The following is a 24,557-nucleotide window of genomic DNA, read 5'->3' as shown; positions in this document are numbered from 1 at the left end:
GTGTGGGAGCTCTGCGCACACGCAGGTCCGCAGCTCGAAGCCAGCTCCGGCGGTTATGAAAGCAGCTCCGGCTGTGCTTATTTCTTGTTTTGTCAGAAATATTCGGCAGAGGAGCCTGCGGATGCCGATGTCATGAAGCAAAATAGGAAATACAGAATGATTAGTGGAGCGCTTGTGTTCGGATTTGGAGCTATTTTTATGACTGGCCAGATTTTGGCTGCATATGTGTAAATATAACACCCACTTATGTGCACACACACGTGCATACTACGAGATGTGTGAATATACATTATGTGGCTTTTAACTGCAGCCTTTTGGCCTACATGTGGGCCTTTTGAAGCTAATGGGAGATTTACCAGGGGCTTTTTCACAGAGCTGTAGGCAAGACAGGCATCCAGAACATATGAATATTATACTATAATGATATAGTGTAAATCATCCAGTGAATTACAGGCCATTAAATTTCATCCAGCTATCCTGCACTGAGCCAGAAAAACTTATGTTTGACTAATGCATAAATTGTATTTGGCTAAAACCTATTTCCCAGAAAGGTATTCGTTCAGTCTCCACGCGAAGACACTTTCCAAGCATCAATTTCTTTGATAGTTTGTTTCAACAGTTACGTTAACTATGTGTGCTTTTTATTTAAATTGACTTCAGCGCAGGGAGTCAGTGCTGAGAGCATGAATTCCTAACATCAAAAATGTCAATTCTCCCATTCTTAGTTAGCAAGAAAACACAGGGGTTTGAGCTGGTAAAAAGCTTTCTTGAGGTAGAACAATGTTACTGACATGTGGCAAAGATGTTCATTAATAATCACCGCTTTTAACCATATCCTGACATAATTTCTATACTTCTTCCCAAAGCTTAAACCTTTTTGAATGTGGTTACTGTAAATTAGGAACGTAATTCAACTTTTTGGTATACTAAGGATCGTCTGAAAAATCTGGTCATATAAGTTTGTGCCTAAATACCTGGCATTTACCTAGTGTTAATGAAGCAGTAAGAAAAGAAATAGTATTATTAAAATGATCCTATGTACATTACATTTCAGCTCAAAGTTTTCAAGATCACTTCCCAAACTGGCTGAAAATTCTAATTTATTGAGGATTATATTTTCAGTAGCAGCAGGTATAAATTTCTTCTACTGCTCGCTCTTGCGAGGGTGATTGCTAGTATCTGGTGAACTTATAGAAATACTTTTTTTTTTCTTCCTGTATATGGTCGTGCACACGTACAGAAATTCAGGGAATATTTTATTTCTGGAGTGGAACCGGATGACTGAACAGAGGCATGCTCCCTAATGTTAGAGTCAGGAATTGCAGAGTATAACACTGTGAGGCAAAATGTAGTTATCCGTGCCGAAAATTTGCCTGGACATAAGAATTAACACCGTATTTTTAAAAATTGTTATCTTTCAATGACCTCAGAATTACCTTTTTTTTTCCACTTGTAATGCATCTCTAAGCATACAGTGTATTTTTGTGTTTATTTTGAAGTAGACAACTATTGAAGGAGACAACTATTCAAGTATACTATTCAAATTCCTACCTATAACATCAATCAGTGATTGAGTATGGACTCACCTCTCTTCTGTAATGCCGATCTTCTATACTAAACTATTCTGTATTGTGTAATATCCTCACGCAGCGAACATCTCCGAGTTGGTTTTCCTTTTGTAACTTACTGCTTGATATGTTGCCATGGAAAATAAGTTGTTTACTTGTTAATTAGTGTCATTGTGTCAACATTGTTTGTTGCCTACGAGCATCAACTTTGCTGGAGGTTATATGGATAAGCTAGCAATATTTTGAAAAGATGCGAGATCAGAGATCTCAGGTGCCTTGCAATCACCTACTTGTTAGTAGAACAGAAACAGATCAGACACAGACAACTCCTTTCAATCGCCAGAATTTGGAAATATTGTAAATTTTTGTTTGTAAAGCAGTCATAGTACGTGAGTATTTACATAAAAATTTAACTTCCTAAAGCCGTCTCTTCCAATTACTGATTTCTTTTTCTATTCAATACATCATTTAAAACGAAGGCCTAATCTGGTTAGTCTCTGAGCTCTTGTTAAGACTTTTTTCTGTTAAATAGGCCATAATTGTACTGCTGAGAAATATTACAAAATATGGTGATCATTAAAATCAAAATCTTAAGGAAAACAGTGTCTTCATTTCAGGTATATAGTGGCGCTTTTTAAATCAGGCTCTGGAGTGGGCAAGAATATATCACAATAAATAAAGAAAAAAAAGGAACACCATGATTATTCTAAAGCTTGACACAAGACTATAAATCTCTTTCAAGTGAAGATACACAGATCCTTGTGTAGACCTCTGCAGCTAAGCAAACCAGCTAGCCTTTGATGTACTTCTAATTATTACGGACTGACGATTATGTCTTTAGGCAAAACTGTCTAGCAGGGGGAAGGTATAGATCAAACCTGACATCATGACACAAGCAAGTGGGGAGGTGAGATGAGGTGGAGCCAAAAACAGTTTGGCATTACTATAGACTTTAAGTAAAACAAACGATTCCGCGAAAAGAATGCAATGAGGGAGGCAATCAGCGTCTGCAACCCGTAGATAGGACAAAACCCTTACTAGTAGTTTAATTAACAAAAAGCTAAATATCAGAGTAAAGGAGATTCAGCAGATCCATTTATGCGGTTATATAGGAACATGTACAGGATCCTTCCAGATCAGGCTCTTTGTCATCTTCGGTAGAGTACAGGCATTCTGGTAAAGTCAGGCCCACGAGCAAGCTTGTTACTTGCTAAAATCCTGATCCCAAGCCCACTGGAAGACAATGGAAATCTTCTTGTTGTTTTTAGCAGGCTCTGTATCAAATGTTGTGTGTGCTTTGATACATGTAGGAGAGTGTACACACAAGCACAGTTAAATTATATAAAATTACTATGGATCTTAAAAGACACTCTTTGGAAAATTCAAAAAGTTCATGTGGTGAAACCCATTTCTCACCATAAGTTAACTGCCCATTATATGTAAAAAGAATATTTTTCATTAAAAATGCTTTTCTGGCTCTCTGGGGAAAAACTCATATTGCTAGAAAACTCATGGCAAATGATTTGATTCCTGAGGTTTTGATTGACTTAAACTGGAAATCTAAAGAAATGAACAGGTCTAATGCTTAAGCTAAGGGGAGTAGAGCTCCAGAAACTGTAGCATAAACAGGAGCCCCTCAAACCTTTCCAGATTACAGTTCACCTGTGTTATTGGACTACATTTTTTAAGCATGCCATTAACATATTACACAGTGAAATAATAGCGAAAGAGGGAGGGAGAAATCGTGCCATGAAGTAAAAGGCTAATACTGTCAGTTTGAAACGTGATGGCAAGACAAAGATGCGTGTGTCAAGGAAGAGTAGGAAATGTGGAGTGGAAGGCTTTGTCATCAGCAACGGAAAGGATCTACGAGGGTAAGGAACAAGGCTTGATAGATGAAGGGAGTCATTAGGGATCAGAGGAGGAACAAAGGTTATCAACAAGGCTAATGTGAGGCCAGGGGAGGCTACAAGAACAGGAGGCCAATTCTAAATGTGGTTTTGAAACGCGAGTGGACTCAGCAGGACTGTCAAGCACAGGAAGATCTGAGTAAAACTCCAGTGACGTGGAGGCAGCAGAATGTACCAAAGATCAGAGCGGCCTCTCAGACATGCTGTATGTAAACAAACCACTGTAGTACGTATCATTACAAATTATCACAAAGAACTTGTAAGCCATTCAGTATAAAATACTTTCAAAGAACAATGAAGAAATGAATACATTCTCAGTTTAAGGTTCAGCTCAGTGATGTTCCTTGCCAGTAAGATGCCATTTAGGGCCTCTCTATTTTAAATGCCATTTTATGAACAGTGCAGGAAGTTATCTCTATGAGAACTGATAAGATTTCATACTTCATTTGCAAACATTATAGAGCATTTCCAGAATTTTTTTGAAAAATTTTTTTAAATGGAAAAACCTCAAGTGTTTTCATGTGACATTACTGAACCACCAGAGCGTTAGTCAGTCCATCTACCTTTTCAGCACAATGGGATTATCTCAACATCAGTGTTTTTATTATGATACCCATGATAGAAATGTTGCCTAAACATTAGTGTTACTAATATTCTGAATTTATTTCTAAGTAGAAATACAGGGCTTCATAATTTGCCTTTGAACTATGAAGCATTTATCCATCTTGTCACAACACAAATCCCTTTTGGGTGAAAACTATCGATTTGAAGGTTAAAAATCATCTTGCTAGGCCCTAATGTAATTTGTTGGAAGTTGGCCTTGGGAAACTTTCTGACACTGACTACATATGCTCTTTGCTGGATGTTCATTGAGCAATGATGTCTGAAAGGCTGAGTTCTTCACCTCCATGATCATTATTAGTTATGGCATTTCTTAGCAGGCTGTGCCATGTCCGTTCTTTGTAACTGAATTTTTACATTAGCAACCTACAGTTTGCAGCACTGAACAGACACGCTCTTCTGCGGTCGACAATATTGCGCCTAGTTATTTGTGCTCCAGGAGTGTACGCACAAGGTTACACCCATAAGCATAATTCATTTGTAAGCCTGCAAATATTTGAGTATTGAAAAAAGTCCTCTTTGTTTTTAATAAAGTGAAATGAGGTGCGTAAAATATATTTTAGGCAAGGCTAAATGAGAATTCTCTGACTTTGTTAAGGAACCTGTAGATCTACTGCAGCAATAATTCAACAGGAGGTTTTGGCAGCAGTCACCATGTCTGTGGCCACTGGTCTGCTGATCAAATGGAAGTGGGGAAAGAGGTGAAATTTATATTTGCAATCTCAGAGATGTATAGTACCATCACTTCCATCTTCTAGTACCTCAAGATGCATTTTCACAGGCTATCAGACATAAAATCTATGAGAATTATTTTCTTCAGAAGACTTTAATCAGTTGAATGAAATGTACAGTTGTGCCAAAACCATAGGCAGGGAATAGCAGTAAGCTCACTTGACACTTCTCCCTGCTCAGCAGCACCCTCACAAAACTACTATGCTCTGAAGCTCTACCAGTGTTTTAGCACAAGCATCCAGTCTTCTTAGCTTTGATGGTGGCTTCCTGGAGACAGTGTATAGTAAACTGTGATCACGTAAGAAACTGAAAAGAGCTAAAATTCAGAAATTTTTGAAACAGTAAATCTATTTTTAGTTTTATCTTGACACAGATCTTGATTTAACATACACGAGGAATCCACCAGTGATTATAGAACTCAGCATGACATCTATAAATTTAAGTTGAAATTGTATTGTCATTCTACATTATTTGCAGGAGCTTGAAACTTTTCCAAAAGTCTGCGTTTGAAATATATTATGTTTGAAGTGAGCCCTGTGCACAGAAATATCTTGACAATTTAAAGATATCTGGGGCAAGATGGAGCACTCTCAAGGGTTTGGGAATTGGCCAGGAGTACTGTCTCATGTTATTTTCAAGTAGCGGTGTGCTGGTTTTTTGAGGATGGGCTAGCTCAGGAAATATCATCACATGTAGATGTACAGGAATAGTTCATGCTTGTTGTACTATTTAGGACAAAAGTACAATATTTGACATATAAGGCTTTTGTTAATTATCCTTTTGCTTTCATTGGGCCCACAAAATCCATGTTTCTTGACATCTTTTTTTGCTAACAACAGTTGCTGGAATAAAAACAGCATAATGAAAAGACCTTGGAATAAAGTATAATAGAACAAAACCTCTGGCTTAGATTTCAAGTGTTTAAGGTGAGATCCAATCTGCAGTGAAATGAACTCATGGGAGAGTCCTGTTTATTGTAATATAAAATGAATTGGATGCAAATTCATTACTGTTAATAGACTGAATCTCAGTGACAGTTTGTCCCAAGGGCATTGAATTTATTCAGTATTTTAAATCATCCTGATAGTTAATTATTCAGCAAATGAGAACATTTTAAAGACTTTATCATATAAAATGACTGCAATCATTTATGCTGATGGGGCATTCCAGACGTAAGTGTAGGACTGCTCTGAAGGAGGGGAAGACGGTGTACCTGCATGTTTGTGACTGAACTGTAGTAATCCACGTATTGTATCTGATAGGACTAGCAAGACACCCGTGATCACTTTAGGTTTCTTCCCTATCGCCCTGCTTGTGTATGTGTCTCAGTAAACTTAAGAATAACCTAACTTAAAAAATGCAGTGATAGTGTTAGTTTGCAAACAATTAAATAAAGACACAAAGATTAAGACTTACATTTCCTGGACTAAGTGTGGTATAGTGCATTTATACATGACTAATAGACTGATAGAAGAGATAATGATTGGAGGCAACTCTTAGTTATACTAGGTGCAGAGGACAACTACCTATAGCTAAGAGGAGAACAGAACGCAAGAGAGGTGTAATTGTACACACTTAAGAGTGCCCTGTAACAGACGACCTAAATAAACTCTGTTTTTGGCAAATCCAATAGTGGAAGGACTTGGCCAAAGGCCCAGCTGCAAGCGACACAAGCTGGGAAATGAAAGACCTGCCAAAGTGAGTTCAGGAGAGAAACGGCTTCATTCCTGCTCTGCTGAAGAGGGAAGGTGGTGCTACTTCATCGCACAGCCTTGCAAGTCAGGGATTCACACAACATGCAGAGTTAGCCACATAAACGCATACACTACCTCTCTGCATTTCTATACAAATATTTGAATGGCATCTGCTTGTATATTCTGGGTAAACACCTAGATATACAGTTTAATTTTCACAACTGGTCCTAAACGAATCCTCCACTGTCCAAGATCTCAAAGGTTTTCTGACTCCTTCTGAGTCTTAATCATTTTCTACTTTCTTGTCACGGGGCAAGAACAAAAGCTTAGCAATTTCCTCTAATATTCAGAGATGCAACAGAATAAGGAAAACAGCACTGTGCATATTTTACATTAATATTGTGGGTTTTTTTCCTCTGTCTACTTTCTCTCTGCTGAAGGCCAGCTACATAGACTTTTTCACAGACCTTTTCTGCAAGGTTCATGCTATAGCCTAGAGAATCAGTACAATCTACATATTTGCACACTTCTCTTCATGACAATCGGGAGGAAACACAAAGAGAACGTGAATGAGTTATGAGTTCCCCTGCTTGAAAAGTTATTCGTGTTTGAGCTATTAGCCTGATCCTGCATTTTTTGTTCAGTTATGGAACTTGAAAATCCCCCAGAGTGCAAAGCAGTTACTTTAAGGCCTGAATGTGAGCCTTTGTTCACATCGGTAAATGTGTTTCATCCGAATGCTTCCCATGATGTGACTCCAGTTATTGGGACTGTGTGTATGAGCAAATACGTAGAGGTGGATGAGACTGCCATATCTGGCCTTTAATGCTGGTATAAACAAACATTTTAGGATTCAGTCCCTTACTTCTTGTGCTGAGTTCTGTTTTTATAGCCTCAACTTTTTTCTGTATAACCACAGTATACTAATCTCTTGCTTTGTAGCTATTGCATTGACACAGTCCTCACTTGGGTACTGAAAGGCAAAGCTATGGTGTTTTCAGAAGCTTCCCCCTTCAGTTACAAATAAAAATACTGTCTTGTTTTCCCAAAACCAATACAAATGAACCAATAACCCCCTGCAAACATAACACAGTGTTGTACAGGACAAGTATTGATTAAAACAAAAGAGGCTTTTTCTAACATTGTTAATTCTTACCAATTCCAGTAGTTATTGATTCTGCATCAATGTCGTTAGCCTTTTTCTTTGCCACTTCAGCTAGTGCCAATTCACCCTTATCTAGTGCAACGTAATGGATGTCCTTTGGAAATAAAAGAAAAAAAAAAGATTAATCTAAAATGAATCGCATAGGAGTAACAAAAGAGAATTTGAAAGAAAGAGGCTCTTTTATTATTTAGATCACAAACACAGATGGAACTGATGAACCTACTGCTACATTTTCATTCTCTCCCAATGCAAATTTATTATCTTACTTGTGCTGCTGAATACAGCGTTTCTTGTTAACAGTGAATAAAATGCTGACCAATCATGCATTGATAAAAGTGAAGCTATTCACTCAATGTGTGAATGAAACCAATCTGTCTGCTTTTAAGTTACATTGGTTGGCGCAACAAGAATTAGAAGAAGATTGCTAGGAGGTGGTTCTGTCTACATCAGATCTGAAGTACACGAACTCTTCTAGCTCAGAGCCTGCATTTGAAGTGTGTTATGTTTCCACCTAATATACGAGTTTGGGAGTAAACCTTTTGGGACTAATTTTGCTTTGCAGGTTGTCATGTTACACTTACTGTTCTTTGAGTAAGATGGTGATAGTCTTCCCTGTGCTGATATTGGAGGTAATAAGAGCAACAATGCTCAATAGTTTTAAAATCCACACAAGTGACAGGATTTCTGAATCACTCTAGGATTTCTTGACCACAATTATGCAACGGGTTTTCCAAAAATGTTGTTGGCGAGCATGAATTGTTGCGAGTAATCTAGATCTAGTCTTTAGCCTAGGGTTAAAAATCAGAGAGCTGCAGTAGGGGTTTATCATTGCATGGTGAACTGCAAAGCTTTTAATTGTGTTTTAACCTTTGAGGTGCCAAATACCTGTATTACATACAGTTGAGTTTGCAGAAGAATATAGTCCCAGAGACAAACTACTGTCTCCCTGCCCTTGATTTTAGTCCTTGAAGTAAAATTTCATCCTTGATTATTAATTAGGAGACAATTAAACACCTTCTCCTTTGGTGTCAGAGTCACAGGCTGATCTATGCCTGAATTGAAACAGATGAAGTAAGAGTGAAAACATTGCCCACTGGAAAGCTGGGGGGGTGTTGTGCTGAAGATGGCAACTGGTATCCAAAAATGTAAGTCATTGCTGGCCATTTTTCTGCACTCTATCTGCATGCAGGAATTTCAAGGGAAAAGAAGTATTTGCTGGAAATATTGACCCCTGCATACCATAAAAGCAACTGTATTCTCACTAATTCAGAAGATTGCAGGTGAAACTGTCCTTCTCTGGGTGAATTTACTGACACCTTCATCAACATGACAGAAACCCTGACAGAAATAGGTGACCCAGCTCTAGAAAGAGAAGACAGGTGAAAAAAGTGAGAGCAGTAACATTGAACAGGAGAAAAAAGATACTGCCTGTATTCTCCTCTCGTTTAATTTAAAAAAAGAAAAAGGAAAACAAAACCAAGAGGCAGACAGAGAAGGTTAAAGAATGAGGCTGATTGCACAGAACGTGCTGCTGACTTTCACCGTCCCAACAGCGCAGAGGAGACGGCAGTGTTTTCTGATTACAAACACAGGTGTGACTTAAAAAAATGCTGAAGTGTCTTGGGGCAACGTAAGGACGCATGAACTTGTTGCGAACTCTGTATTTCCTCTCTTTTTAGGTCTAACACGGTTGTCATGGGAAAGGGCCTGAGTAGCAAGGTATGATTTCTATGAAGATTAAAAAGCAGATCTTGTCAGCTTATTTGGATAACAATAGAAAACCTAAGGGCTTTAGAACAAGTCTGAGCTTACAAGTATTTGAATGTATAGGTAGATTACGTTCATCAATTTAAAGTCTATTCTGACTAGGCTTAATGACTCTCTGTTCTTTAAACTCAGAGAGGTATTGTATACTTTAACACAGTTTTAAATAATAAACTTGGGTAGGGAATGGAAACAACTGCAGAAAAGACAAAGTTCTTCCAGTTAAGAGGATGCCCATGCTGTTTATATCAAAAGATCTGCTACTTTCAGATCTTGTTTTTGGCAGTGTTCTTTGCTTTGTGTGAAGAAATGGTAAACATCCATCACTTACTAAAGGGGGCTTTGTAGGAAGCTAAAGATGTAGCAGCAGCCTGGTAAGTAGCTTTCTGTGTGGTGCCACAAGTTGCCGCCATAAGAATAAATTAAGATTTTTTTACTTTTGTCTCCATTTCTAAACAAGTTTTAGATAGAGAAGATTGTACATGTAAAATATGATAATTAAACAATTTCAGATCAAACTGAGGCGGTCTCCATTCAACTTAGCCCCAAAATGTTTTTTTTTAAAGAATTTCTAAATCTCTGAGCAGGATAAAACCAGAAAATAAATAAAAGAGAAAAGCACTCAATTACAGGGTGCCTTAAAGAATGCCAGGAAAATTAAAAAACAAAAAATTTAGCTGAATATTTGTTACAGATTTTTTCACCCAATTATCTAAGAATTTAGCAGTTCAAAGATCATGTCCCTCTCAAAAACAATGGTGAGGATAAACACAGTTTCCAGCAGCTTATCAGGAGTTTGTTGAAAGGGCTGCATTTTATCATCTAACAGTTTGATTACTTTTTGGAGTTCCTTTTTACCCTCATCTTTGTGAGTCACAGAGCTGGCCCTCAGTGAGCAGAAGTCATTTGAAACCTTGATGCGCATTTGTCTATAGGATATTTCTGGGCAAAATTCCAACATTTCTTCGAAACATGCACTTTCCTCATCAGTGTATCACCCAAGATCTGACACTTTTATTAAAGTGTCTTTTCCTCGCCTTTTTGCTACCTTTGGTACATGGGATGGCCTTTTGAATTTTCAGCAGCTGAGAGCTGGAGCATACTACAAAAGGATTTAAAGTTAACAACCCTTCTATCGCTTGATCTTTTCTGTCACAGACTGGATCAGTCACTGTCCAATAAATGTAGCTGTTGTTCATGATATTATGTCCTTTTCAATTTTCTTTTTTTTATTGAACTTTGTAGGAGATGATAATAATTGATGGACTTAGATGTGACGTGGTGGTAAAGCTTATGGGGAGACACAGCAGTGTCTGTGTGTCTTGTTATGGCATCATACTAGTGACGCTATAGTTATGGTTAAGGAGTAACTTTTAAGCCTTTTTGTTTTCTTTTTCATTTTTATGAAAGAAATAATTAGTCTTTAGATGGCATTCTATCAAACTTTTTTGCAATCTCAAAATAATTGTCAGGAAGGCTGCAGCGCTCTGTTTGGCAAAAGAAATATTCAAGCTAAATTCTCCAAGATAGAGGACATTTCCTTAGAAGTGTCAGGAGACAGGTATTCAATGAAAGACGGGTATTCGACCCAAAGGTCCTCTCAGCCTCTGTTATCTCTGCTCCTCTCCATCCTTTTCTTTTTCCTTCTCTGTTCCCTTTAATAAATATCTTTTTTGTTTCTCATCTTGTTTATGCCATCAGATATCTATCTTTAGTCTACTGTTTCTTCTTGAAATCCCTTTAAATTAACTGGGAATAAGGTGTCACTCCTAGGGACAGCTGGGGTTTTATAAACTGATTTGGTTGGTCTGTAAAGAAACAGTACAAATAACTGACCTATATATTAGTTATTCATATTGCACATAATTTTAAATGCTTTAAGTATAGGTAAAGTCAAGTTGTACGTTATTAATTGCATTTTGACCTATATAAACAATATATACAAATTATTCAATGCCAAGCAGAAGCAAAGGATGTGCAACCCTTATGCTTAGCAATAGTACTGTTATACTAGTATCTAGGAGGACTGTAAGCTTTCAGGGAAGAGGTTCTCTCTTTTTCATTTTCATGCAATATTTAAAGCAACGAAGCCCCATTCCCTAGAAACTACTGTGGCACAAAAGAATACTTTTCATGAGCTATTTATCTTTAAACTTCCTGACTCCTGTACTTTGTCGTCTTGCAACAATGCCATTGTTACCTTATTGTAAAGTTTGGTCATTCATACTTTGTTTAGGTGATGAATTAGCTAAAGGAGCTTTCTCCAGAGGAGGAAAAGAGTTGATGGAGGACTTGAAGAGGCAGATGTGTGCACTGCTTGTGGCAGAATTTAGAGGAAACTATGAGGCCCTGAATCTCAAATGTAACAGTTAAGTGTCGAACCCCTACATAGCTGAGATGGGATAGGTGCCTTTGAGGTGGGCATCTAGGTGCTAGAAGTTCTGGGAGAACAAGGACAATATCGAACTTGTTTTGCTGGCACAAAAATGTAAACCAGGAAAATTACGTGGAAAAGTACATTTATGTTTGTTTAAAAGCAGTGGTGAGATTAGAATTGCGCTAAAAGGCAGCACTGGTGATAGGGAGAGGAGGTCCTGAGAGAAAAGGCATTATGAAGAGAGTAGGAAAGCACGGAGCTGACTTCTTTGTGAGCCTTAAATCTCCTCTAGAAGAAAGCTGGAGAACCTTTTGGCTCGGAGGAGGACACATTTCCACATGCGGAACAACGTGCTGAGACCCTCCCTCGCAGGAGCAGGTTTGCACCCATCTCCTGAGCAAGCCCTGGTGCTCCCCACCTTGTGACTGGCATACCCTCAGCCATGTCGTGAGCACAGGAAAGCAAAGAGAAAAAGATATGCCGGCATTTCAGCCATGTAGAAAATACTCTCAGCCCTCAAGATGGTGAGCCAAATGCTGGAGCATTTGTTCTGGTGGAATGGGTGCCATTATATAGGAAGGATTTATTCTCTGTATGGTGCGAGAGCCCCGATAAAATGTTATATTCTTCCACAGAGATCTGACAGTCTGTAAGTGGCTGCAGTACTCAGCTTGATAGGTATAACATTAAAAAAAGTTGCATTTAATAACAAAATAAAATAAAAAGAGAGAAGGAAAAAGCTGAGATAAAAAGAGGAAAAAATGAGGGCAGTAAATATAAAACATATAATGAATTTCCTAAAAGTCTGACATTTCCATCACATTCTTTTGATGCATACTTAGAAAAGTATATCGCAGTATTCACATCTTTCTAATTAGATGGAACAAGCCAGATCATTAGAGCCGTGAAAAAAACATCAAAAGGTTCACACAACTTTTTATATAATTAGAAGGGAATTTTCATAACCCATAAAAGCAGGATTTAATTGTGTAATTTAACATACAATTTAAATATCAAGATCAAACTAGCAGGGCAAGTGACTTAATGGGATAAATGATATTAACATCTGGTGTCAAAGCTTAATTTAAACAACAGAATGTCTTCATTATGCAAAAGAGTCAAGCAAACCAGTCATTCAAAGGGCCTTTTTTTTTAAACAAGCCCCTTTCCTATTGTTTCTTTGAAAACAATGAAATCAGCTGTGGAGCAGCAACATGCTGAGAGACTAGCAAAGCACGATTGGCTTTGTCCATCTGACCTCACTGTGACATTGTGGTGCAAGATCTTATAAAACAAGAGCCTCCTGCAGAGCTTGCTCAGAGGACCTTTTAAGAGCTGGTTAATTTTACTTTTGTAGCTAATTAAATGGGAGGGGGCAGAGAGTGCATGAAATGTAAAAACCCTTGGGTTGATGCTGCAGAGCTTTGTGGTTTTAAAAGTACCTGTAGAAGCGTTCATAATTTGTCACTTTTCACAAAACCCTGAGAGACAAACTAAGAGCATTCAGGATCCCCAGGATAGGGCCGGCTCTTGTGTCCTGGACTCAGCAGTTGTAGTTCTTAAAGCAATGGATTAGAAATGTATAAGCTTATTAGAGTGAAAGATGACATTCACCCACATCAGGACAGATGAAGAAGGGGAAAGTTCAATAACATATACATTAATTCCTGGAAAACACAGAACAGTCTTTAGGCCATGCTAGGGAAAATGTCAGTGACTCAAAAGATACTCAATTGCTATTGAGCAGTTTCATGGTGGCAAGGGGCAAGGTAGGTAGAATAATGTTGTCTTCAGTATGTGTCTAAGACTGCAAATGACACTGATCCTTTTTTAGTGTGCACAAAAGCTGACAACTAACTCATCCTGACAACAGCCTCCAAGAAACGACTCACCATAAACAGGTCCCGAGCATCTATGTCAACAGCTAGCAGAAATGCTTTTTCAAATCTCTGATACCTGCAAGAAAAAGGAAGCGTATCACTTGCTGGGAACAATGTCAAATGTAAGAGCTGCGTCAATTTTTGTTAACGGGTAGAAGTCCTTCAGTTCTCCTCAAAAGTGACGGCAAAGGTTTACTGGGGAAACTCTTCATATCCTTGTGGTAGAACCACAGAACTATAAGATAGGACAGTGACTGTCCTTAACCTTCTTGATCTTTAAAAAACTTCAGCAGGCATTGTGTTCAGTGTTGAGTACCATCAGATCTTATTAAATATGAAGGCTGCTGAGGGCACTTACTCTGAGATGGTAGCAGCTCCTTTAATTTCTAATGACCCAGACTGCCAGCTTTTCCTTACCCAGAGACAATACCCCATCTCCTGGCAATTACAGCAAATACCTACATGGGCAGGAGATACTATGGAAGGCTGTATATATCCTCTTGTGTGCAATCTTGGGGATATCTATAGAAGCAGGAGGAAACAAGCCATCCATCAGAGGCTTTCTGAGAACATATACAACACTGCAGATCACACTGACAAATTGGGTTATGCCTCTCATGCTAGACGTGGGTATTCACTGTGCTAGTGGATATTCTCTATGTGACAATACAATTGATACTGTGAGAAAGTGATTCTATTTGTATACATTCTTTTGTACTGCATTGTGTCAAACCTGTTTAAAAACCCCTTAAAAAGGGGATTTGGTGAGATTATTTTTGTATTTGCAAAACAACAAAACACCCCAATTTTATTTCAGTTGTTGAAGGCAGAATAACTTCTATATTTTCCCTGGTAAACTGGTAAAGTTTCCCCCTTTTCCCTATTTAACAATGTCTGCAGTAGATCAGTTGTAGATGCTTGAAGTTTGGGAAGGAGATGGCTTCTTTGCCATCAATGGTAGAAAAAAGGCATTGTGACTTGTCAGTATTAGCAAGGCGTACTTTGCGCTTGCTCAACAAATATTGTAAGACAAGCCAATACGGGTGCCAGTATCCATACAGTTCTGTACACGCAGGGTAGCTTAGGAAACAGGAGAGTCCTCCTTCCCCTTGGTGGATGAAGGAGTCTCACAAGCTGTACCATCTGCAACTCCTGGTTTTGGCCAAAGCCTAAGCGGTTTTCTGCCTCCCTCTTGCTCCAGCCTTATTGCTCTCTCCTGTTCTACTGCGCGCTTGGGGCAATTCAGCAGATTGCGAGATAGAGCCACTTCTCCTCAAGGAATAGCATTTGTGACAAAAAGGCATAATACATTAGCTTAAGTAGAAAAGGAAATGCACTCTCTAGGTGAGGTTCCTAGGAGTCGGAGCAGGGAGGCCTTTCCTCCCTAAAGCTAATCTCCCTGCTGTGTCTTCCCAGCGCTAATTTACAGCCCTCCTCACAGAACCTGTTTAAGGGAGGGGAAGAGATGAATTAAGCTTAACCTCTTGATCACTGGGGATCAGGCAGTGCCCCATCTTTTTATCATGCATATCCATATATCTGAAGCTTTTTGACATGCTTTTTATGAAGGAGTTTACATTAAAATACATTGTGTTGTATCCTGCTTATTAAGCTGTGCTTTAATTAAGACAAATAAGTGCATGTTACAATATATTTATCTAGTATGGATATCATGTATATCTTTTTCCTGCACATTTTTCTTTTCAATTAGGGATTAAATATACATTCTTAGTTCTTAGAGGGGAAACTGAAGCAAAAAAGGGAAAACGAACAGAAACAGGCCGTATGACTACCAAAAAAGGATGACTGCATCACGTTTTGTTTTTCCAAAGTTATAACTATACAGACTGTTCAAATAAAATCTGTCCTAGCCAAAGCAAAAACGCTTGCAGCCAAAAAATGTAAAATAACTTTTTCCTTTGATTGACCTGCAGAACGGAATCATGGCCTTAAAGCTGTCAGCTCTTCTCTGTCTCACAAAGATTTCAGTTTTTTTCTTTAATCAGCACACATACTTCAGTCTCATTATTGCCCCTATTCATAAAACTGTGAAGTTAGCTCGTTATTTTCAGAGCTGCACTGAGGGGAAAGAAGGAAAAAAAAAAAAAAAAAGGTTACCCAAGAAATGCTCTTCACAAACCAAGAGAGCTGGAAATAACAATCACAGACACTTCATAAATTATTATAAATAGAATTGCTTTAAAATGAGGTGAAGGCTTCAAACAACAGTGACAAGTTTGCATTACTTAGGCAAACAAAATTAAATCAGTCGAGAATGTCCAGGTTTTTTTAAACTAGCTTTATTAGAAAACACTTGCTATCCTGAGTCTCTTTGGCATGGATTTTCTGTTTTTATTCCACAGGAGAGTCCTGTACAGTAGGAGAGAGACCTCAAGCTGATAATGCCTGTTTTACAAGCATGTTTTGTTATGGGAAGACCTCTTGTTATTACTAGCACATTTACAGTTTATCAGCTCCTCCAACCAAAAAAACCCCAAACAAAGTATCTTCCCTTTTCTCCCTGTGCTACAATTAAAAGGTACAATATCCGCTTTCTAAAATGGCATCTACAGGGTACAGGTCTTCAAGCAAGCGTCCTCCCTGCTCCCCTCCCTCTGCTTGTTGCTTACTGCTTGCTTCACAATAACTCTAGCAATCAAGACTTATATGTCTCTTGAAAAGGGGAGATAAGGAAATCTGCCTGTAAACCATGAAGTTCAGCCACTTGTTTGGTCAAAGTGATAGCCAACAGAAATATGACCTTCAAGATTAAAACTCTCAAACTGCGATTAACTATACAGGACAGATAGGAAAACATTTCTCTGCAAGCTGTTTAGGACACAAAATGTTAAGTTTAAACTCCCATATGATAAAATAATATAGTTACTGTATGCTCTTCTGCAACCTTTCTACCTATCCTACAGAACTCTAAAAAAGATGGCTGTTAGTACATCTATTTTAAGGACAAGGAAACAAAGGGAAAATATAAAGGAAATGACAAGGGTCATGCAGGTCAAAAATGGTAGAGACAGAGGAGAATCCAGCTCTGCTCTCCACGGTGAAGTTGCAGACCTGCTACCTATCTCTATTTTCAGAATGTGACTTACCCCAACAGATACCATGAAAGCCATGAATATTTATTCAATTACTTATCAATTTTATCTATTAAGTTCAGAGAGGTTATTCTCGGCTTGCACCAGCATAAGTCAAAAGAGAATCAAATGTCCAGGGTTTCATATGATTCTTTAAATCTACAGTTTGATGTTCAAAAAGAAGTTGACTTTAAATATTGCAACTCAAAACCATGTGTCTGGGAGGTACATTGGACTGGGGCCTGCGAGGAGGGAAAAGAGGTCTCTTTGATTTTTTGGGGAGTTCAGCAAATACACTGAAAGGCAGAATTTTGTCATCTGTACTCCACATCACCTAAATAGCACGTGGGCAGTTAAAGACAGAGATACACTTTTCAGACTGAAAACAGTCACGTTAAAAAGATATTTGTAATATTTATACGTAATGTTAAAATGTCTAATATGAAGTCCAGGAACCAGAAGAAAAAAAACATCATGCAGAGGGAAGAGGAAGGGAAGAGAGGAGAGAGAGAGAGAGAGAGAGAGAGAGCTCATGCAAGCAGGAGAGAAATACAGTGCAGAAAAGATGGAAACATTTCTTTAGGGACTAGTTACAACCAACAAGCCTTCTTAGACATGCCCATCGACCATGTAAGCATATTCCTTGTGCTGGGCTGATAAAGGAGGACTGCAGCAGGTTTTTTCCTTGTCTTCAATAAGGGTACACAACATTTAGAAAATAATCTGCAGGGGGAGAGCACAAATATTATTTATAAGGCAATCCTTTTAATGGAAGAAATTTTAGAGCCCTCCTCATCTCATAGTCCAATCAATCAAGGGTGATGTGCATTCAAAAAATAAGTATTTAGTATGCACTGAGCAAACAGAACAGGAAAAAAAATGAATATTGAAATAATTTACATGTAATCAAACTACACTGAAATTAAGTTTTAATTGTTCAGTATTCTGTGATGCATATGCAGATTCTTAAGTATTCAGAATATCAATCGAGTGTTTACTTACATCAAGCAATTGTATTTAAGCATACAAAACAGATGATGAAAATATGTTCAATCAGCTACAACTCCCAACATTTACTGCAGGGTTTATGTGATCACTTTTAATTCAGTTATTTCATTTAATATTTCAATTTAATAGCTCATTCTTTCATTCAATTCTAGGCATCTTGCCCATTTCTTAAACACAATAATAATAATTATTCATAAAAGGAGCTGTTTCCCATAAGTTTTCATATCAGCAATTTTTGGAACAGAAATGGTTTTCATGCCTTTTTTTTCTCAAAAAAAAAAGTTATTATCTGAAATATTTTTCCTTTTAAAATTAAACAATATTAAAATAAAGAATAATGTTTGTAAAATGACTCTGAACCCTGTTTCAATGGAATTCTGAGCAAAATAATTAGAGATTATTGGGCTGAGAATATAAAAAGTGTGTGGCTAGGTTGCTAAGTGGTTGATTTTTAAATGGGGACAAGTGGGTTTTCAACCAACTGTTGAATATAAGGCCACTGATGTAGACACGGAGCTACATTTCAGAATAGAGCTTCAGAGCCCGTTTAAAAAAATGTTGGCCCAGAACCTAAACTCTCATGTATTTCATATGTAAATATTTATTTTTATGTGTAAAAAGTCAGATATAGATGGTGTAACTTCAGTGCATCCTTAAAATGACAGCCCTGCTGAACTTTAAGGAATTATTTTAAAGTCAAAGTTCAGTAAATTCCGAAGCACTTAGATTAATACATAGCTTTTCATCTATAAAATATAGTACCAGTCAAAGACTTTCTTTTGTTTTGCAGTGAATCTTGTAATACTGACATTCTCCTAACAGTTCCTGGGATCAATAAATACATTAAAATCTTAGATTTCATTTAAAAAAAAGTACAAACAAAAGACAACCAAAAAAGATATGATTTTACTCAAATGAATTCAATAGGACATGCAATAATCTACATATCCCTTTAGGCCCAAAGTTAGCAAAGCATTAATGTATGGGTTTATGACCTATAATTTTCAGTGGGTCCTAAATACGGGCATGGTAAGTGAAGTGCTGGATCTGGGGCTTGAGTGAGTTGTTAAAAAAAATCCCTTATGGAACACTCTAAAGGTCATACACAAATATGTCTCAAATAAAAGTTGATGAATAACTATCTCTGAGAAATTTTTAAATGAGCACAGGTATCTTAAGCCACCCAAAAGTCTCTGTTACTTGAACTATACTGTCAAATTGCATATCTCTGAACTAAAGGAAGTCCACATATAACTTTATAGATTATTGGGTGTAGAATTGAATGCCCTTCACACCAAAGGGCATGGTATGAAGCAAGGAAACAAACAAGCCAAATTAAAAAAATAGGAGGAAAGAGAAAGCTAATAAGGGGAGCCAGACAGTATGACTCTCTGGCCAGAGAAAGCCCTTGAGGGCTGTAACAGGCTGTGAATCTTGGAAGACTTTCCCAACCTGAAAAAAAAATCTTACGATGTGATTCCTATCTTGTAGGACGATATTCTGCTCTAGAAAACCTAAATGTATTCTTGTGTGAAATAGTTGAGATGCCTCTATGTTAAACATAAGTTTCTTCTGAGAATGGACTTTATATTCAGTTTTTTGAGAGTCAGAGTTTTCAGGTGAACCAAGTTAATTTTTGAAGAAGTAGCTTATTAAAAAGGTTGTATTTAAACTTTTAATATGTATATATTTATAACAAGTAGCCTAGATGTACAAAACATTCAGGAAAAAGTGGTAGTTCTAGCTATAAAGAAAGCTATATCATTTAACTTATTTTTGACCTTTGCTCAATTAAGTGTAAAGCAGCACCAGCCTAAAACTGTACAACTATTGTATGTCTATACCAAAGAAATATTAGTTAGAAGATCCTGATTCTATAAACATTTACGTCATATGCTTCCCATTTAATGTTGGTCAATCATGTTAGCCTGGGTTCTTTTCTTGTAAAATGGGGTTAGCCACTGAAAAGGAAGACTGTTGAGAGCAATAGCTATGTTTTCTGACTGTGTAGCTTAATTCTTTTGTGTCTGTCAAGTGCTCTGAGATTTTCAATAGTAGGTGCTATAAAAATGTGGAAAACAGCAATTTATTGCTATTATGAATTATTATTGTATAAATTGAAACTATGAAGGTTTCCTTCTTTTTAAACTAAACTGAGTCTTTTCTCTTCTTGTAATGTGTACTTCCTTTGAATTTCCCACACTCTGTATTTCCTTTTCATACTCATTTTCCTTCAAGAGAAAATATTTTGTTGCCATAGCAATATTTCCCTACCTTGCAATTTTATTGTAGTGGCTTTCCTTCAGGTTTCTCTAAGCTGCAACTAACACCCACCCAGCAAGTACAGGCCCCCCCACCTGCCCCCAAGCCTCTCCGTTCCCCCAACCTCTTACTACTTAGTAACTTCTCAACAGTCTATCTTTATCTTTAAATACAGACACACTCCAACATACTCTTCCAAAGTACTCTGTGCTAAAAACAGATGTTAATTAAAAATGCTGATAAGAGTCAAAGACACCTGTTGTTTCACACTTATTTTGCTCAACCCTGTCTGCTAAATCCTAGCCTTTATTGCATTAATTCTCTCCTGCTTTTCTTCTATTCCAGCTTTATCCCTCTCACTCTGGTGATCATGTAAACTTAACAGTATGTCTTGAAAGCTGTATTTTATTGAGCAAACATATCAGCATGTCTACACACTAAAGACAGCTCTATAACAGAGGCCCAGTATCATTGCTATGGTTAAGGATGAGTTGCTGCCTCTATTATAAATCCCTATTGTATACGTGTGATATCTCTGCAATTTCAAACTGCAGCAGATGGAAATTTGGTATTAAAGTTAAGATGAACAGACCCTTTTCCTTCTTGACTTTCCATGAGCTGCAGGGCCAATTCTCCCTCATGCCTGACATTGGATAAGATGCGGTTTTTTAGTGGTGAGACTTTCTCAGAGAAGATAATGTTAGCTCAATATTTTCTAAAGCTGGCTGCCTAAAGATAAATATCTAATTACATAGTCACGGTGCAGGGCCAAATTTCAGATGACTTGTTGAGTTACAGGTCCATTACAGTATACTTACTTTTTCCATCTAGGTTTGTCAATAGCCAAGATTATTTCTTTAAAATAAAATAATGCAATGGTAATGCTCATACAATTCCCACACATAAGAACTGCATTATAGCAAACATACCCACAGGACAGCAAGAAAAGAAATTCCCTAGAAGCTTGATTGTATGAATTTTGGCAAATTTGGGGGGAGCAAATGGAAAACTAGTAACTATTTTATGCTTTTTCCACACAATGTCATGTATAAGAACATAAAATGTAAGAATGACCATTTGCTCAGACCAAAGGTCCATGTAGCCTAGTATCCTGCCAATAGCTGGTGCCTAGGACAGAATACAAGAACAGGGCAAGCATATGGTGATGCTTCCCTAAATAGTCTCCTAGTCTCCAACAATTTGCGGTTCAGGGATTTGCTAAGCCAGAGGTGGTTTCTATGTTGGTGTTCCTCAGTGAATATCTCTCCCCTGAATCTTCCCTTTGAATTCATACAATTTTATCATCCACAACATCCTGTGGTAAGGAGCTTTGTAGCTTAATTATATATTATTTGAAGAATCACTTTATTTTGAACCTGTCAGGTGCTAGCTTCATTTGATGGCCCCTAGTTCTTATATTAGAAGAAGCAGTGAACAGTCATTCACTGTTCCCTCTCTCTGTGACACTCATCATTTAATTGGTCTCTATCTATCTCATTTGCCTCTTTTCCAGGTTGAGGAGTTCTAGCCAACTTAGTCATTCCTTTCACTAAAACTGTTCCATGCTGGATCATCCTGGATGTCCTTCCTAAAGCTTTCTGAATTCTACTATATCCTTTTACAGCGCAGGGGACCCCAAAACTGCACACAATATTCATGTTTAAGGTGAACTGGTGTTCACTGTTCTGTTCTCTGTTCCTTTTCTAAAAATTCCTGGCATTCAATTTGCTCTTCTGACTTCTGTTGAGTGCTGAGCTGACTATTTTAGAGAGCTATCAGTTATAAGCCCAAATTCTTCTTCTTGAATAACGATGACCTCAGACTCCCTCATTTTACATGTAAATTAGGACTCTCTCCCTGCCCTACTCTCCCTGCCATATGTTTCACTTTGCATTTATTTACACTGAACTTTATCTTCAATTTTGATACTATGTCACTGAGTCCTGCATAGTCCTTTTGCTGTTCTTCACAGTTGGGCCTTATCTTTACTAATCTGAATATTTTAGTATCATTAGCAAATGCCGGCACCTCATTAATTGCTCCTTTTCCAGATTACTTATGAATGTAAGTCCACTATACCAAGAATTTCTACTTGTGACCTCTATTCAGTGTGACAATTGACCATTTACTCTTACTATGTTTCCTACGTTGTAATGAATTATTTACCTGTGAAAGGGGAGCTTCCCTCTTGGCCTATGGCACCTTAGTCTCTCTAAGATATTTTGGTGAGAGACCTTCCAAAAAGGCCTCGAATAGTCAAACTTTCATTAATAGCAACTGGATAGCCATTTCTGACATGACTGTTGACTTCAAAGAACCCAGTTTTATGAGACATAACTTGCCTTTACAGAAATCCTGCTGACTCCTCCCCAATGCAGCATATTTATTTGTATGTTCACATCTTTTTTTAATACAGTTTCTACTAATTTAACTGGTACAGAGGTTGGGCTTACAGGTTTGTAGTTCTTAAAGTGTCTCCAGAATGCTTTGTAAAAACTGACATATTTTCCATGTTCTAGTCTTCAGGTGCTAAGGTGATTTTAAATGAGAGGTTACAAACCAGAGTATTTAGTTCAACTATTTTATCCTTGCCTTTCCTTTAGAAGTTCTTGATAAATTTTATCTAGTGCTGGTCATGTATTACTGTTTATCTATCTGTACTATAGCCTCTTTTACTGATACTTCAGCACTTAACAATGTAAACTAAAAACCTCCCTGCCCCCCCCCATCCTCTCCTATCCTGACCAACTGGTCAAAAGGAGGTTTTTAAAGAGGACTGACTAGTGCCTACTTGCTTTTTGTGTCTTTCTGGCAACCTTTCTTCAAATATTTTTGCTGGTCTTTGTGCCTCTCTCCTTTCATTTCAAGACTATACCTGAGCACTTGTAAGATCTTTCTGTTAACTGGCCAGTGATCCAGTGATAATGATGTGATGTAGGAACTGGACATTTAGAGTGCCAATCGTTCCCTTTATCTTCAAACAACTTGCTTTTAGATAGCTAATTTAAGCTAATCAGGTAGGCTCCCTTTATAGTTAATTGCTAGGGATAGGCACTCAAGTCTGATTCTTCACACTTATCCTAGACATCTCCCTTAGACGGGATTACGCACCGTTTGTGCACCCATGTCTCTCTACTAAATACAGAGAGAGCCCAGATGACTCCGCTGGACATTTAAGCTTTGTATTATTCCAGTCAGATGAGGAGGAGAGCTGCACCCCCAAGAGACTACATCCAGTTATTGGACGACTACTGTTGACTTTTGTTTTAGATTTTACTTATGGCATCTTTTACTAGGCAGGCTCTTAGAGTTTGAAGAACCATAAAAGGGAGCTCTGCACTTGAAGATGTGAAGCCTAGGGCTGCCTAACTGTTCAGTTAGCTCTTCCCAAAGGATGCTGGACTGAAGAGGAGAAAAGTCAGAAAAATGAAGCTGCTTAGGGAGGAAAACAGACAATTTTTTTGCACACAGGGAACTGCCTGCATATTGCCAAGCCATGTTCTGTGCTGTACTGAGGAGCAGAGTTCAAAACAGAATATTGCCAGATGGTCCACACAAGACAAGTGAGGTATAATGGTGGTACTCAGGAAGAGACTGGAGATGAATGAAGAAGTGCCTTGGCAAAGAGATGAGACATGAATCAATCTGGAAAGACTGCAAGGAAAAAGACAAGCTTAATTTAAGGTTCTTTGTCAGGACCTAAAGAATAGATTTTTGAGGGTCAGCCCAGAAGGGAGACACCATTAGAGATGAGATAAAGTTAATGGGGAAGACTAACTGATGATATACAAAGGGAAGTTGAGGCAGACTTACTGCAGCATCTCAAGGGGGGAAGATGTGTTGTTCAGAATTTATTCTCGGGTTTTCGTCCACGAATATGGTATATCTGTACTGTTTCTGCAGCAGATTAATGCCCAAAGCCCCTCAGATTTCAGGGGAATTCCCCAGCTGTACAGCATTAAAATGTGACTTTATGAGGGCAGATTATTAGTTACACAACAAAACAAAACAAAACAATGGTCTCTGTTTGGGCTCAGCTTCTAGAAGTAGTAATATCAAAGTCAGATTAACCAGCATGTGGGAATAGCCTTGGCACAAAGAAATTAGTCCAGTGTAGCTCTTTTGTGTTCCTTTTTTCCTAGTGCAGTCCCTAGGGTAGGGACGTAGCAGAGAACTGGAGGAGTTATGGCACTCTGAGCAACCAAAAAGCCAGCTATGGTGGCTATGGGGAACTGCTCCATATTAGAGCAGCTCTGGGACTGCTCTAAGTATGTGGGAGGGGCCATATTTCCCATGCTCCAAGCAATGTCTTCCATTAGGTTCAGCAGAAAATCTTGCCTCAAATCTCCAACAGAGATTTCTTGTGGTTTATCTTCATGGGATTTTGTTCTCAAGTAATTATGTCATCTTATTTCCTTTTCTCCTGATATTTTGCCCAATATTTCTTAGATTGTGATTTTCACTAGAGAATTAAATCCTGGAGC

General features: G+C 38.0%; 1 protein-coding gene across 1 annotated transcript in view; it reads right to left on the bottom strand.

The window, feature by feature from the left end:
- Positions 1 to 24,557, bottom strand: part of WDPCP (WD repeat containing planar cell polarity effector) — a 152,985-nt gene that overhangs the window by 32,129 nt on the left and 96,299 nt on the right. The window contains exons 14-15 of the mRNA XM_067294664.1: positions 13,724 to 13,787; positions 7,682 to 7,784 (exon numbers count right to left, since the gene is read on the bottom strand). Coding sequence (XP_067150765.1) covers positions 7,682 to 7,784; positions 13,724 to 13,787 — 167 coding nt within the window. The remainder of the gene's footprint in view (positions 1 to 7,681; positions 7,785 to 13,723; positions 13,788 to 24,557) is intronic.

This window comes from Apteryx mantelli, chromosome 3, assembly GCF_036417845.1.
Source record: "Apteryx mantelli isolate bAptMan1 chromosome 3, bAptMan1.hap1, whole genome shotgun sequence".
In the NCBI taxonomy this organism is placed as follows: domain Eukaryota; kingdom Metazoa; phylum Chordata; class Aves; order Apterygiformes; family Apterygidae; genus Apteryx; species Apteryx mantelli.
Note: the sequence above shows the minus strand (reverse complement) of the source record. Positions and strands in the feature narration are given on the sequence as shown.